General features: G+C 37.9%; 1 protein-coding gene across 1 annotated transcript in view; it reads left to right on the plus strand.

The window, feature by feature from the left end:
- The window catches only part of LOC136631499 (mucin-3B-like), a 45901-nt gene extending 32911 nt beyond the window's left edge, over positions 1-12990 (plus strand). The window contains exons 16-24 of the mRNA XM_066605822.1: positions 169-1524; positions 1936-2583; positions 2932-3171; positions 3820-5178; positions 5590-7242; positions 7654-9834; positions 10354-11994; positions 12580-12708; positions 12842-12990. Of these exons, the coding sequence (XP_066461919.1) occupies positions 169-1524; positions 1936-2583; positions 2932-3171; positions 3820-5178; positions 5590-7242; positions 7654-9834; positions 10354-11994; positions 12580-12708; positions 12842-12990 (9356 nt within the window). The remainder of the gene's footprint in view (positions 1-168; positions 1525-1935; positions 2584-2931; positions 3172-3819; positions 5179-5589; positions 7243-7653; positions 9835-10353; positions 11995-12579; positions 12709-12841) is intronic.
- The last annotated feature ends 3036 nt before the right edge of the window (positions 12991-16026 follow it).

The following is a 16026-nucleotide window of genomic DNA, read 5'->3' on the forward strand; positions in this document are numbered from 1 at the left end:
CATCTTCCATAAGTACCACTGATGTTTCTATAAGTACTACTAATCCAACAAAAGTGAGTACAGGTGCAAATATATTACCATCCTCCATCAGTACTACAAATGCTACAAAAACGAGCACAGTTGAGAGTATACCAACATCTTTTTTCACTACCACTTATTCTACAAAAGCAAGCACAGCTGAGACTTTATCAACATCTCTAGGTTTTACTAATGCTACAAAAGTGAGCACAACTGAGAGTATATCCACATCTTCTATAAGTACTACTGATGCTACAAAAGTGAGTACAGCTGAGAGTACATCAATATCTTCTATAAGTTCTACTGAGCCAACAAAAGTGAGTACAACTGAACGTATACCAACATCTTCCATAAGTGTTACTGATGCTACAAAACTAAGTACATCTGAGAGTATTACAACATCTTCTATCAGTACTACTGATGCTGCAAAAGTGAGCACAACTGAGAGTATATCATCTTCCATAAGTACTACGAATGCTACAAAAGCAAACACAGCTGAGAGTATATCAACATCTTCCATAAGTACTACTGATGCTACAAAAGTGAGCATAACTGAACGTACACCAACATCTTCCATAAGTATTACTGATGCTACAAAACTGAGCACAGCTGAAAGTACATCAACATCTTCCATAAGTACCACTGATGCTTCTATAAGTACTACTGAACCAACAAAAGTGAGTACAGCTGCAAATATATTACCATCCTCCATCAGAACTACAAATGCTACAAAAACGAGCACAGTTGAGAGTATACCAACATCTTTTTTCACTACCACTTATTCTACAAAAGCAAGCACAGCTGAGACACTATCAACATCTGTAGATGTTACTGATGCTGCAAAAGTGAGCACAGCTGAGAGTATATCCACGTCTTCTGTAAGTACTACTGATGCTACAAAAGTGAGTACAGCTGAGAGTACATCAATATCTTCTATAAGTTCTACTGAGCCAACAAAAGTGAGTACAACTGAACGTATACCAACATCTTCCATAAGTATTACTGATGTTACAAAACTGAGCACAGCTGAAAGTACAGCAACATCTTTGATAAGTACTACTGATGCTACAAAAGTGAGTACAGCTGAAAGTACATCAACATCTTCCATAAGTACCACTGATGCTTCTATAAGTACTACTGAACCAACAAAAGTGAGTACAGCTGCAAATATATTACCATCCTCCATCAGTACTACAAATGCTACAAAAACGAGCACAGTTGAGAGTATACCAACATCTTTTATCACTACCACTTATTCTACAAAAGTGAGCACAGCTGAGACTTTATCAACATCTCTAGGTGTTACTGATGCTACAAAAGTGAGCACAACTGAGAGTATATCCACGTCTTCTGTAAGTACTACTGATGCTACAAAAGTGAATACAGCTGAGAGTACATCAATATCTTCTATAAGTTCTACTGAGCCATCAAAAGTGAGTACAACTGAACGTATACCAACATCTTCCATAAGTGTTACTGATGCTACAAAACTGAGCACAGCTGAAAGTACATCAACATCTTCCATAAGTACCACTGATGCTTCTATAAGTACTACTGAACCAACAAAAGTGAGTACAGGTGCAAATATATTACCATCCTCCATCAGTACTACAAATGCTACAAAAACAAGCACAGTTGAGAGTATACCAACATCTTTTATCACTACCACTTATTCTACAAAAGTGAGCACAGCTGAGACTTTATCAACATCTCTAGGTGTTACTGATGCTACAAAAGTGAGCACAACTGACAGTATATCCACGTCTTCTGTAAGTACTACTGATGCTACAAAAGTGAGTACAGCTGAGAGTACATCAATATCTTCTATAAGTTCTACTGAGCCAACAAAAGTGAGTACAACTGAACGTATACCAACATCTTCCATAAGTGTTACTGATGCTACAAAACTGAGCACAGCTGAAAGTACATCAACATCTTCCATAAGTATTACTGATGCTACAAAACTAAGTACATCTGAGAGTATTACAACATCTTCTATCAGTACTACTGATGCTGCAAAAGTGAGCACAACTGAGAGTATATCATCTTCCATAAGTACTACGAATGCTACAAAAGCAAGCACAGCTGAGAGTATATCAACATCTTCCATAAGTACTACTGATGCTACAAAAGTGAGCATAACTGAACGTACACCAACATCTTCCATAAGTATTACTGATGCTACAAAACTGAGCACAGCTGAAAGTACAGCAACATCTTTTATAAGTACTACTGATGCTACAAAAGTGAGTACAGCTGAAAGTACATCAACATCTTCCATAAGTACCACTGATGCTTCTATAAGTACTACTGAACCAACAAAAGTGAGTACAGCTGCAAATATATTACCATCCTCCATCAGTACTACAAATGCTACAAAAACGAGCACAGTTGAGAGTATACCAACATCTTTTTTCACTACCACTTATTCTACAAAAGCAAGCACAGCTGAGACACTATCAACATCTGTAGGTGTTACTGATGCTGCAAAAGTGAGCACAGCTGAGAGTATATCCACGTCTTCTGTAAGTACTACTGATGCTACAAAAGTGAGTACAGCTGAGAGTACATCAATATCTTCTATAAGTTCTACTGAGCCAACAAAAGTGAGCACAACTGAACGTATACCAACATCTTCCATAAGTGTTACTGATGCTACAAAACTGAGCACAGCTGAAAGTACATCAACATCTTTGATAAGTACTACTGATGCTACAAAAGTGAGTACAGCTGAAAGTACATCAACATCTTCCATAAGTACCACTGATGCTTCTATAAGTACTACTGAACCAACAAAAGTGAGTACAGCTGCAAATATATTACCATCCTCCATCAGTACTACAAATGCTACAAAAACGAGCACAGTTGAGAGTATACCAACATCTTTTATCACTACCACTTATTCTACAAAAGTGAGCACAGCTGAGACTTTATCAACATCTCTAGGTGTTACTGATGCTACAAAAGTGAGCACAACTGAGAGTATATCCACGTCTTCTGTAAGTACTACTGATGCTACAAAAGTGAATACAGCTGAGAGTACATCAATATCTTCTATAAGTTCTACTGAGCCATCAAAAGTGAGTACAACTGAACGTATACCAACATCTTCCATAAGTGTTACTGATGCTACAAAACTGAGCACAGCTGAAAGTACATCAACATCTTCCATAAGTACCACTGATGCTTCTATAAGTACTACTGAACCAACAAAAGTGAGTACAGGTGCAAATATATTACCATCCTCCATCAGTACTACAAATGCTACAAAAACAAGCACAGTTGAGAGTATACCAACATCTTTTATCACTACCACTTATTCTACAAAAGTGAGCACAACTGAGACTTTATCAACATCTCTAGGTGTTACTGATGCTACAAAAGTGAGCACAACTGAGACTTTATCAACATCTCTAGGTGTTACTGATGCTACAAAAGTGAGCACAACTGACAGTATATCCACGTCTTCTGTAAGTACTACTGATGCTACAAAAGTGAGTACAGCTGAAAGTACATCAACATCTTCTATCAGTACTACTGATGCTGCAAAAGTGAGCACAACTGAGAGTATATCCACGTCTTCTGTAAGTACTACTGATGCTACAAACGTGAGTACAGCTGAAAGTACATCAACATCTTCCATAAGTACCACTGATGTTTCTATAAGTACTACTAATCCAACAAAAGTGAGTACAGGTGCAAATATATTACCATCCTCCATCAGTACTACAAATGCTACAAAAACGAGCACAGTTGAGAGTATACCAACATCTTTTTTCACTACCACTTATTCTACAAAAGCAAGCACAGCTGAGCCACTTTCAACATCTGTAGGTGTTACTGATGCTGCAAAAGTGAGCACAGCTGAGAGTATATCCACGTCTTCTGTAAGTACTACTGATGCTACAAAAGTGAGTACAGCTGAGAGTACATCAATATCTTCTATAAGTTCTACTGAGCCAACAAAAGTGAGTACAACTGAACGTATACCAACATCGTCCATAAGTGTTACTGATGCTACAAAACTAAGTACATCTGAAAGTATTACAACATCTTCTATCAGTACTACTGATGCTGCAAAAGTGAGCACAACTGAGAGTATATCAACATCTTCCATAAGTACTACGAATGCTACAAAAGCAAACACAGCTGAGAGTATATCAACATCTTCCATAAGTACTACTGATGCTACAAAAGTGAGCATAACTGAACATACACCAACATCTTCCATAAGTATTACTGATGCTACAAAACTGAGCACAGCTGAAAGTACATCAACATCTTCCAAAAGTACCACTGATGCTTCTATAAGTACTACTGAACCAACAAAAGTGAGTACAGCTGCAAATATATTACCATCCTCCATCAGTACTACAAATGCTACAAAAACGAGCACAGTTGAGAGTATACCAACATCTTTTTTCACTACCACTTATTCTACAAAAGCAAGCACAGCTGAGACACTATCAACATCTGTAGGTGTTACTGATGCTGCAAAAGTGAGCACAGCTGAGAGTATATCCACGTCTTCTGTAAGTACTACTGATGCTACAAAAGTGAGTACAGCTGAGAGTACATCAATATCTTCTATAAGTTCTACTGAGCCAACAAAAGTGAGTACAACTGAACGTATACCAACATCTTCCATAAGTATTACTGATGTTACAAAACTGAGCACAGCTGAAAGTACAGCAACATCTTTGATAAGTACTACTGATGCTACAAAAGTGAGTACAGCTGAAAGTACATCAACATCTTCCATAAGTACCACTGATGCTTCTATAAGTACTACTGAACCAACAAAAGTGAGTACAGATGCAAATATATTACCATCCTCCATCAGTACTACAAATGCTACAAAAACGAGCACAGTTGAGAGTATACCAACATCTTTTATCACTACCACTTATTCTACAAAAGTGAGCACAGCTGAGACTTTATCAACATCTCTAGGTGTTACTGATGCTACAAAAGTGAGCACAACTGAGAGTATATCCACGTCTTCTGTAAGTACTACTGATGCTACAAAAGTGAATACAGCTGAGAGTACATCAATATCTTCTATAAGTTCTACTGAGCCATCAAAAGTGAGTACAACTGAACGTATACCAACATCTTCCATAAGTGTTACTGATGCTACAAAACTGAGCACAGCTGAAAGTACATCAACATCTTCCATAAGTACCACTGATGCTTCTATAAGTACTACTGAACCAACAAAAGTGAGTACAGGTGCAAATATATTACCATCCTCCATCAGTACTACAAATGCTACAAAAACAAGCACAGTTGAGAGTATACCAACATCTTTTATCACTACCACTTATTCTACAAAAGTGAGCACAGCTGAGACTTTATCAACATCTCTAGGTGTTACTGATGCTACAAAAGTGAGCACAACTGACAGTATATCCACGTCTTCTGTAAGTACTACTGATGCTACAAAAGTGAGTACAGCTGAGAGTACATCAATATCTTCTATAAGTTCTACTGAGCCAACAAAAGTGAGTACAACTGAACGTATACCAACATCTTCCATAAGTGTTACTGATGCTACAAAACTGAGCACAGCTGAAAGTACATCAACATCTTCCATAAGTATTACTGATGCTACAAAACTAAGTACATCTGAGAGTATTACAACATCTTCTATCAGTACTACTGATGCTGCAAAAGTGAGCACAACTGAGAGTATATCATCTTCCATAAGTACTACGAATGCTACAAAAGCAAGCACAGCTGAGAGTATATCAACATCTTCCATAAGTACTACTGATGCTACAAAAGTGAGCATAACTGAACGTACACCAACATCTTCCATAAGTATTACTGATGCTACAAAACTGAGCACAGCTGAAAGTACAGCAACATCTTTTATAAGTACTACTGATGCTACAAAAGTGAGTAAAGCTGAAAGTACATCAACATCTTCCACAAGTACCACTGATGCTTCTATAAGTACTACTGAACCAACAAAAGTGAGTACAGCTGCAAATATATTACCATCCTCCATCAGTACTACAAATGCTACAAAAACAAGCACAGTTGAGAGTATACCAACATCTTTTATCACTACCACTTATTCTACAAAAGTGAGCACAACTGAGACTTTATCAACATCTCTAGGTATTACTGATGCTACAAAAGTGAGCACAACTGACAGTATATCCACGTCTTCTGTAAGTACTACTGATGCTACAAAAGTGAGTACAGCTGAAAGTACATCCACATCTTCTATCAGTACTACTGATGCTGCAAAAGTGAGCACAACTGAGAGTATATCCACGTCTTCTGTAAGTACTACTGATGCTACAAAAGTGAGTACAGCTGAAAGTACATCAACATCTTCCATAAGTACCACTGATGTTTCTATAAGTACTACTAATCCAACAAAAGGGAGTACAGCTGCAAATATATTACCATCCTCCATCAGTACTACAAATGCTACAAAAACGAGCACAGTTGAGAGTATACCAACATCTTTTTTCACTACCACTTATTCTACAAAAGCAAGCACAGCTGAGACACTATCAACATCTGTAGGTGTTACTGATGCTGCAAAAGTGAGCACAGCTGAGAGTATATCCACGTCTTCTGTAAGTACTACTGATGCTACAAAAGTGAGTACAGCTGAGAGTACATCAATATCTTCTATAAGTTCTACTGAGCCAACAAAAGTGAGTACAACTGAACGTATACCAACATCTTCCATAAGTATTACTGATGTTACAAAACTGAGCACAGCTGAAAGTACAGCAACATCTTTGATAAGTACTACTGATGCTACAAAAGTGAGTACAGCTGAAAGTACATCAACATCTTCCATAAGTACCACTGATGCTTCTATAAGTACTACTGAACCAACAAAAGTGAGTACAGATGCAAATATATTACCATCCTCCATCAGTACTACAAATGCTACAAAAACGAGCACAGTTGAGAGTATACCAACATCTTTTATCACTACCACTTATTCTACAAAAGTGAGCACAGCTGAGACTTTATCAACATCTCTAGGTGTTACTGATGCTACAAAAGTGAGCACAACTGAGAGTATATCCACGTCTTCTGTAAGTACTACTGATGCTACAAAAGTGAATACAGCTGAGAGTACATCAATATCTTCTATAAGTTCTACTGAGCCATCAAAAGTGAGTACAACTGAACGTATACCAACATCTTCCATAAGTGTTACTGATGCTACAAAACTGAGCACAGCTGAAAGTACATCAACATCTTCCATAAGTACCACTGATGCTTCTATAAGTACTACTGAACCAACAAAAGTGAGTACAGGTGCAAATATATTACCATCCTCCATCAGTACTACAAATGCTACAAAAACAAGCACAGTTGAGAGTATACCAACATCTTTTATCACTACCACTTATTCTACAAAAGTGAGCACAGCTGAGACTTTATCAACATCTCTAGGTGTTACTGATGCTACAAAAGTGAGCACAACTGACAGTATATCCACGTCTTCTGTAAGTACTACTGATGCTACAAAAGTGAGTACAGCTGAGAGTACATCAATATCTTCTATAAGTTCTACTGAGCCAACAAAAGTGAGTACAACTGAACGTATACCAACATCTTCCATAAGTGTTACTGATGCTACAAAACTGAGCACAGCTGAAAGTACATCAACATCTTCCATAAGTATTACTGATGCTACAAAACTAAGTACATCTGAGAGTATTACAACATCTTCTATCAGTACTACTGATGCTGCAAAAGTGAGCACAACTGAGAGTATATCATCTTCCATAAGTACTACGAATGCTACAAAAGCAAGCACAGCTGAGAGTATATCAACATCTTCCATAAGTACTACTGATGCTACAAAAGTGAGCATAACTGAACGTACACCAACATCTTCCATAAGTATTACTGATGCTACAAAACTGAGCACAGCTGAAAGTACAGCAACATCTTTTATAAGTACTACTGATGCTACAAAAGTGAGTAAAGCTGAAAGTACATCAACATCTTCCACAAGTACCACTGATGCTTCTATAAGTACTACTGAACCAACAAAAGTGAGTACAGCTGCAAATATATTACCATCCTCCATCAGTACTACAAATGCTACAAAAACAAGCACAGTTGAGAGTATACCAACATCTTTTATCACTACCACTTATTCTACAAAAGTGAGCACAACTGAGACTTTATCAACATCTCTAGGTATTACTGATGCTACAAAAGTGAGCACAACTGACAGTATATCCACGTCTTCTGTAAGTACTACTGATGCTACAAAAGTGAGTACAGCTGAAAGTACATCCACATCTTCTATCAGTACTACTGATGCTGCAAAAGTGAGCACAACTGAGAGTATATCCACGTCTTCTGTAAGTACTACTGATGCTACAAAAGTGAGTACAGCTGAAAGTACATCAACATCTTCCATAAGTACCACTGATGTTTCTATAAGTACTACTAATCCAACAAAAGGGAGTACAGGTGCAAATATATTACCATCCTCCATCAGTACTACAAATGCTACAAAAACGAGCACAGTTGAGAGTATACCAACATCTTTTTTCACTACCACTTATTCTACAAAAGCAAGCACAGCTGAGACACTATCAACATCTGTAGGTGTTACTGATGCTGCAAAAGTGAGCACAGCTGAGAGTATATCCACGTCTTCTGTAAGTACTACTGATGCTACAAAAGTGAGTACAGCTGAGAGTACATCAATATTTTCTATAAGTTCTACTGAGCCAACAAAAGTGAGTACAACTGAACGTATACCAACATCTTCCATACGTATTACTGATGTCACAAAACTGAGCACAGCTGAAAGTACAGCAACATCTTTTATAAGTACTACTGATGCTACAAAAGTGAGTACAGCTGAAAGTACATCAACATCTTCCATAAGTACCACTGATGCTTCTATAAGTACTACTGAACCAACAAAAGTGAGTACAGCTGCAAATATATTACCATCCTCCATCAGTACTACAAATGCTACAAAAACGAGCACAGTTGAGAGTATACCAACATCTTTTATCACTACCACTTATTCTACAAAAGTGAACACAGCTGAGACTTTATCAACATCTCTAGGTGTTACTGATGCTACAAAAGTGAGCACAACTGACAGTATATCCACGTCTTCTGTAAGTACTACTGATGCTACAAAAGTGAGTACAGCTGAGAGTACATCAATATCTTCTATAAGTTCTACTGAGCCAACAAAAGTGAGTACAACTGAACGTATACCAACATCGTCCATAAGTGTTACTGATGCTACAAAACTGAGCACAGCTGAAAGTACATCAACATCTTCCATAAGTATTACTGATGCTACAAAACTAAGTACATCTGAGAGTATTACAACATCTTCTATCAGTACTACTGATGCTGCAAAAGTGAGCACAACTGAGAGTATATCATCTTCCATAAGTACTACGAATGCTACAAAAGCAAGCACAGCTGAGAGTATATCAACATCTTCCATAAGTACTACTGATGCTACAAAAGTGAGCATAACTGAACGTACACCAACATCTTCCATAAGTATTACTGATGCTACAAAACTGAGCACAGCTGAAAGTACATCAACATCTTCCATAAGTACAACTGATGCTTCTATAAGTACTACTGAACCAACAAAAGTGAGTACAGCTGCAAATATATTACCATCCTCCATCAGTACTACAAATGCTACAAAAACAAGCACAGTTGAGAGTATTCCAACATCTTTTATCACTACCACTTATTCTACAAAAGTGAGCACAGCTGAGACACTATCAACATCTCTAGGTGTTACTGATGCTACAAAAGTGAGCACAACTGAGAGTATATCCACGTCTTCTGTAAGTACTACTGATGCTACAAAAGTGAGTACAGCTGAAAGTACATCAACATCTTCTATCAGTACTACTGATGCTGCAAAAGTGAGCACAACTGAGAGTATATCCACGTCTTCTGTAAGTACTACTGATGCTACAAAAGTGCGTACAGCTGAGAGTACATCAACATCTTCTATAAGTTCTACTGAGCCAACAAAAGTGAGTACAACTGAACGTATACCAACATCTTCCAGAAGTGTTACTGATGCTACAAAACTGAGCACAGCTGAAAGTACATCAACATCTTTGATAAGTACTACTGATGCTACAAAAGTGAGTACAGCTGAAAGTACATCAACATCTTCCATAAGTACCACTGATGCTTCTATAAGTACTACTGAACCAACAAAAGTGAGTACAGGTGCAAATATATTATCATCCTCCATCAGTACTACAAATGCTACAAAAACGAGCACAGTTGAGAGTATACCAACATCTTTTATCACTACCACTTATTCTACAAAAGTGAGTACAGCTGAAAGTATACCAACATCTTCTATAAGAACTACTGAACCAACAAAAGTGAGTACAGCTGCAAGTATAACAACATCTTCAATAAGTTCTACGAATTCTACAAGAGTGAGCACAGCTGAGAGTAAATCAACATCTTCCATAGGTACTACTGCTTCTTCAAAAGTGAGTGCAACTGAAAGTTTATCAACATCTTCTATAATTACTACGAATGCTACAAAACTGAGTACAGCAGCAAGTATATCAATATCTTCCTTTAGCAATACTGATGCTACAAATGTGAGTACAACTGAAAGTACACCAACATCTTCCATAGGTACTACTGCTACTCCAAAAGTGAGTGCAACTGAAAGTTTATCAACATCTTCTATAATTACTGTGAATGCTACAAAACTGAGTACAGCTGCAAGTATATCAACATCTTACATAAGTACTACTGATGCTACAAAAATGAGTACAGCTGCAAGTATACCAACATCTTCTATTAGCACTACTGTTGCTGCAAAAGTGAGCACAGCTGAATTTATATCAACTTCTTCCATAAGTACTACTGATGCTGTAAAAGTGAGTACAGCTGCAAGTATTTCAATATCTTCCAGTAGCATTACTGATGCTACAAAAGGGCATACAACTGATAGTATACCAACATCTTCCATTACTATTACAAATGCTACAAAAGTAAGCACAGATGAGCGTATGTCAACATTTTCCATAAGTACTGCTGAGCCAACAAAAGTAAGTTCAGCTGCAAGTATATTAACATCTTCCATCAGTACTGTGAATGCTACAAAATTAAGTACAGCAGCAAGTATATTAACATCTTCCATTAGCACCACTAATACCACAAAAGTGAGTACAACTGAAAGTACACCAACATCTTTCATTAGTACCACTAATACTACAAAAGTGAGTGCAGCTGAAAGTACATCAACATCTGCTATAATTACAACCTCTACAGGAAAAACTGTAGTTGGAAGTTCTACTTCTGGAATGACTGAACCAACCACGACTAGTTCTGGAGGAGGAGTTACTACAAGTTCTGTTACTAAACCTGAGCTAGTAACAACTACACCTGGGTTTACAGCTGAACAGAAATCTTCACCTAATATCATGGACACATCAGCCTCAATAACAAAAGATCAAAGTAGCTCCAGTTCTGCATCAGAAAGTGTACCTGTATCTGTAACTACACAACCAATCAGAACTATCAAACCATCAACAGCTATAACAGGAAAACCTCCGGATACAGTCAGTACGATAGTAACTACATCTACTACAACACCACCCTTCATCATCCCTACAAGCACACATATTACTAGTACAACTAAACCAAGCACCATCATAACCACAACAGCCATAGAGCCTACACCTGCGCTGAGTACGAGTACGTTTAAGCCAGCAACATCCGTATCATCATCAGCACCTACCTTGCCTAGTCTAAGCACAAAATACTCAACCATATTAACATCTGTGAGCAAAGTGAATACCACTGTAACATCTTATACAGCTCTGACAACATCTGACGGACCAGTCATATCAACAGACGCAAGGTTCACAAGCATTTCAACACCTTTTGGACCCGTAACATCTCCATCTGTGTTGGCTAACTCTACAACCACGGTCAGAACTACAGCTGGTAAGTATTATATTTAAACTACAATTCCTAAAGCTCACAAGTTGCGTTAACTATAAAGTATGTTATTTAATTTTAGAATTATGAGTCAAGTTATAGCTGCATAGTATTTACAGAACAATGTATGAACAAAATAGTAGCAATAAGTTACATAGTCAAACATAGCATGCTAAAAAGCCGGCCCTGAATCCATCAGCCATTCTGGCATGCTGACAGATGCTGACAGATGTAGTTTCATCACAGCTGGAGAGAGCTGATGACCACTGATATAGAAAGAAGCATATTATAGTTATTTTTATGTTACACACAGTCCTTTGAAAACGGGGCAATTACATGATGTATACTAAATTCACAAAAATGAATGTTAACATATATGTACTCTGTGTATCGCTATTAGGCTCTGCCATTAATCCTGAATGTCCAATGTTAAATGTTGTGGGTAGTTTATATCAGTTATTGGGAAACTTGCTTTGTTAGGATATATGCAAGAAATTTCCATTTTAATATGGCTTACAGGTATCTACAAGAGATTAGATGGACATTATCAACAAAAAATATTTGCTTTTTTTCATTATTTTCCTCTAATAGCAATTGTCACTTGCGATCTTTCTTGTGAGCATGGTCAGTGTTACTTCAAGCCTGGAACTACGATCTCTGCATGTAGGTGCAACAGTGGCTTTATTCCCGATCCTGCGCAGTCTGAGAGAATGTGTATTGGTGAGTTAATCTATTTTTTTTACAGACACATACATATAATATTCACTGTATACACACTATCTATCTATCTATCTATTTATCAATCTATCTACATTCAACTTTTGGCTGAAATCTACCCCTTGGTGTCTTACAGATATCGATGAATGCCAGCTGCTGTATACGTGTGAACAATCGTGCGCCAACTCCATTGGTGGATATTCATGCTCATGTACAGATGGTTATTCTCCAAATCCGAACAGCCTTACAACATGCATCAGTAAGATGAGCCTTAATGAACACTGATAAAATAAAGTGAATTCTAAGAATATAATCATTGAAATACCTAAAATGACTTTAAAAGTTTTATACAATGTATTAGATACAATATATGGACAAAAGTATTTGGACACTGCAGAAAATCAGCAAATATGCAAATACTGAGCTTGCCGAATAGCATGCTGGGAAGGGCACAGGTAAAGCAAAAAGCTGCTCATTTTGTAATAACCATTCATTCATCCAATCGAACACTTGTGGAACGAACTGGAGCGATGGGTACGACACCACCACCCACACCCATCCTCACAACAATCTCTTCTCACAGCCTTGCAGGAGGAATGGGCTATTCCTGCCCAGACTTACAGAAAACTTGTGGAAAGTATGTCCCGACGTTTTATCGCTGTAATACAAGGAAAAGGACGGACGACACGTTACTAGATAGAATAATAAAGCTGTTTTTCTGAAAAACATACAGTGACCAAATACTTTTGTCCATATAGTGTATATGGTTATTACCTCATGTATGTCATATTTAGTAGGGTAAGTCAGAAAGGTTGAGAACAGAGAATCCTTAAACATTAACTGTGAGGTCCACCAAAATCTCTATATTAGCAAGAGAATAAAGTTGTCCATGGTTTCCACATTATATCATATCTTACAATGTTATTGTTTCTAAGGGCTATGATCTTTTCATATAGGCTGTGTTCCGACACTAAATGAGTGAGTTCTTGTAAGGTCGGTATTGTTTCAGATTTCCATTTTCTAGCTATGAGGGATTTAGCTGCCAGTAGTATATGACCTATTAATTTTTTCAACGGGGGGTAGATTTTTTCGGTAGCCAGAAACAATAAGGCTATGTCGGGGGAGAAAGGGAGAGCAAGGCCCGATATCTTATGAATAAGGTTATAAACATCTCTCCAGAAAGGGGTCAGAAAAGGGCATGACCAAAAAATGTGAAGGAGGGAACCTGCTTTTTACAGTTTCTCCAGCATCTGACGCTAGCGGTCAAGCCCCTCTCAGCTAATAGAGAAGGGGTGTAATACCATCGTGTTAGAAGCTTTTTATGGGTTTCAATCAGACTAGCACCCTGTGAAGATTGCCCAACCCATCTAAATGCGTTGAGCCATTGATCAGTAGATATTTTTTGGCCTATATCCCTTCCCCAATTTATGAGGTGGCATTTCCCGGAGGGTTTCAAGTCTCCAGAGAAAATATCATAAAATAGTCGAGTATTTGTTTTAGCTTGGGAACCCTCTAAAAAGGAGTAGATTATCTCTGGGACTTTAATAAAGTTTTCCTGATGAAAACATTGTAGAAAGGAGGATATTTGAATATATTTATAGATATCTGGATTTGAGAGATGATTTCTTGTTAGCAAGGCCCGAAAGGAGAGAAGTCCAGACGGGAAAAAGAGGTCTGAAATATATTTTAGGCCATAGTTAGTCCAAGGTCTCAAATACAAGTTGGGGATGAAAAATTCCAGAGTTTCGAGGGGAATTTTTAAAAGGGGGTTAGTTATCTTTTTTTCAGCTTTAAGAAACAGATCTATCCAAGCTTCTACAGATGCTCTCATTGGGGTAGAGTGTCTGAAAATACACAAAGCTTTCAGGAGTGAAGGGTAGGCAGTTCCAATAATGGAGGCAATCAGTAGAAGCTTGAAGGATTTTTGTCTATTAAAGTCAAGTTCTAATGCAGGCCAACTTACTTTAGAATTGTGTCTTGTCCAGGAAGTTAAATTACTGAGGACAGTTGACTTACGATAGGATTCTAGGTTGGGGAGACCTAAACCTCCTTGAAATCTGTTTAGTGATAGGCTAGATAATGCAATTTTTGGTTTTTTATTTTGCCATACAAAATTGCATAGTTGTTTTTGAAAGCTATGTAGAGAAGATTTTGGGATTGGTATAGGTAGAGTTCGAAAGTAGTGGAGGATTTTTGGTAGTATCAACATTTTGTATGTGGTGACCCGGCTTAGCAATGATAGAGAAGAGGTGCGCAAAGAATCTATTTCTTTTTGGATGTCTGCAAGTAATAGAGGGAAATTTACTGAGATGAGGTGGGAAGTGGGAAAACAAATTTATACCTAGGTACGGAACACTCCTAGACTGCCACTGAAAAGGGAATTCTTTTTGTATATAATTTTTCAGATCTTCTTTAACCTCGATACCTAATATTTGTGATTTGGTAGTATTTAATTTGTAGTAGGATATTTCAGAGAATTTAAGCAGCGTTTTTTGGATTGCTCTTAAAGAAGAAATAGGATTTGATAATGTGAGTAAGATGTCATCAGCGAATAAACTGATTTTGTGTTGTCTAGAGCCAGCATATGATCCCTGAATATTGGGGTTATTTCTTATATGTTCCGCTAGGGGTTCCATAACTAGGGTTGATAATAAAGGAGAAAGTGGGCATCCTTGGCGAGTGCCATTGGAGATGAAAAAGGGAGCAGATAGCATACCATCTGCCAAGATTTTTGCTGAAGGGGAGGTATAAAGAGCACGTATAGCTTTAAATATATTGCCTGAGAATCCAAATTTATGTAAAGTGGCAAAAGCATACTCCCAATGAAGCCTATCGAATGCTTTTTCAGCATCTAAGGCAACCAGGACTGATGGGGAATGTGTAGCTTCAAGTTTGTATAAGAGGTTGAGTATTCTTCTAGTTCCGTCCGAGGCCTGTCTGCCCTTAATGAAGCCCACCTGGTCAGAATGGACAATATCAGGTAAAATATTTTAAAGTCCTTGCGCTAGCGTTTTAGCATATAATTTTATATCACAGTTTAACCCCTTAACGACGGCCCCATCGGGAAACTACGTCCTCAGAAAGTGGGCCTTAATCCTAGAGGACGTAGTTTTATGCATCCTCTTTGGATTGATGCCCACTGGCCTGAGGACGTGACAGCTCCATGCTGACGGTGCCCGCAGGTAGCCGACAGCATGGAGCTGTCATCCCAGGATGCGGGCAGTCCCCCCCGGCATTGCGATCGGCGCTATAAAATGAATAGCGCCGATCGCAAAAAAGTAAATAAAACAGTGTGAAAAAGTAGTAATTCAGCTGCTCTGA

This window comes from Eleutherodactylus coqui, chromosome 1 (genome assembly GCF_035609145.1).
Source record: "Eleutherodactylus coqui strain aEleCoq1 chromosome 1, aEleCoq1.hap1, whole genome shotgun sequence".
Classification (NCBI taxonomy): domain Eukaryota; kingdom Metazoa; phylum Chordata; class Amphibia; order Anura; family Eleutherodactylidae; genus Eleutherodactylus; species Eleutherodactylus coqui.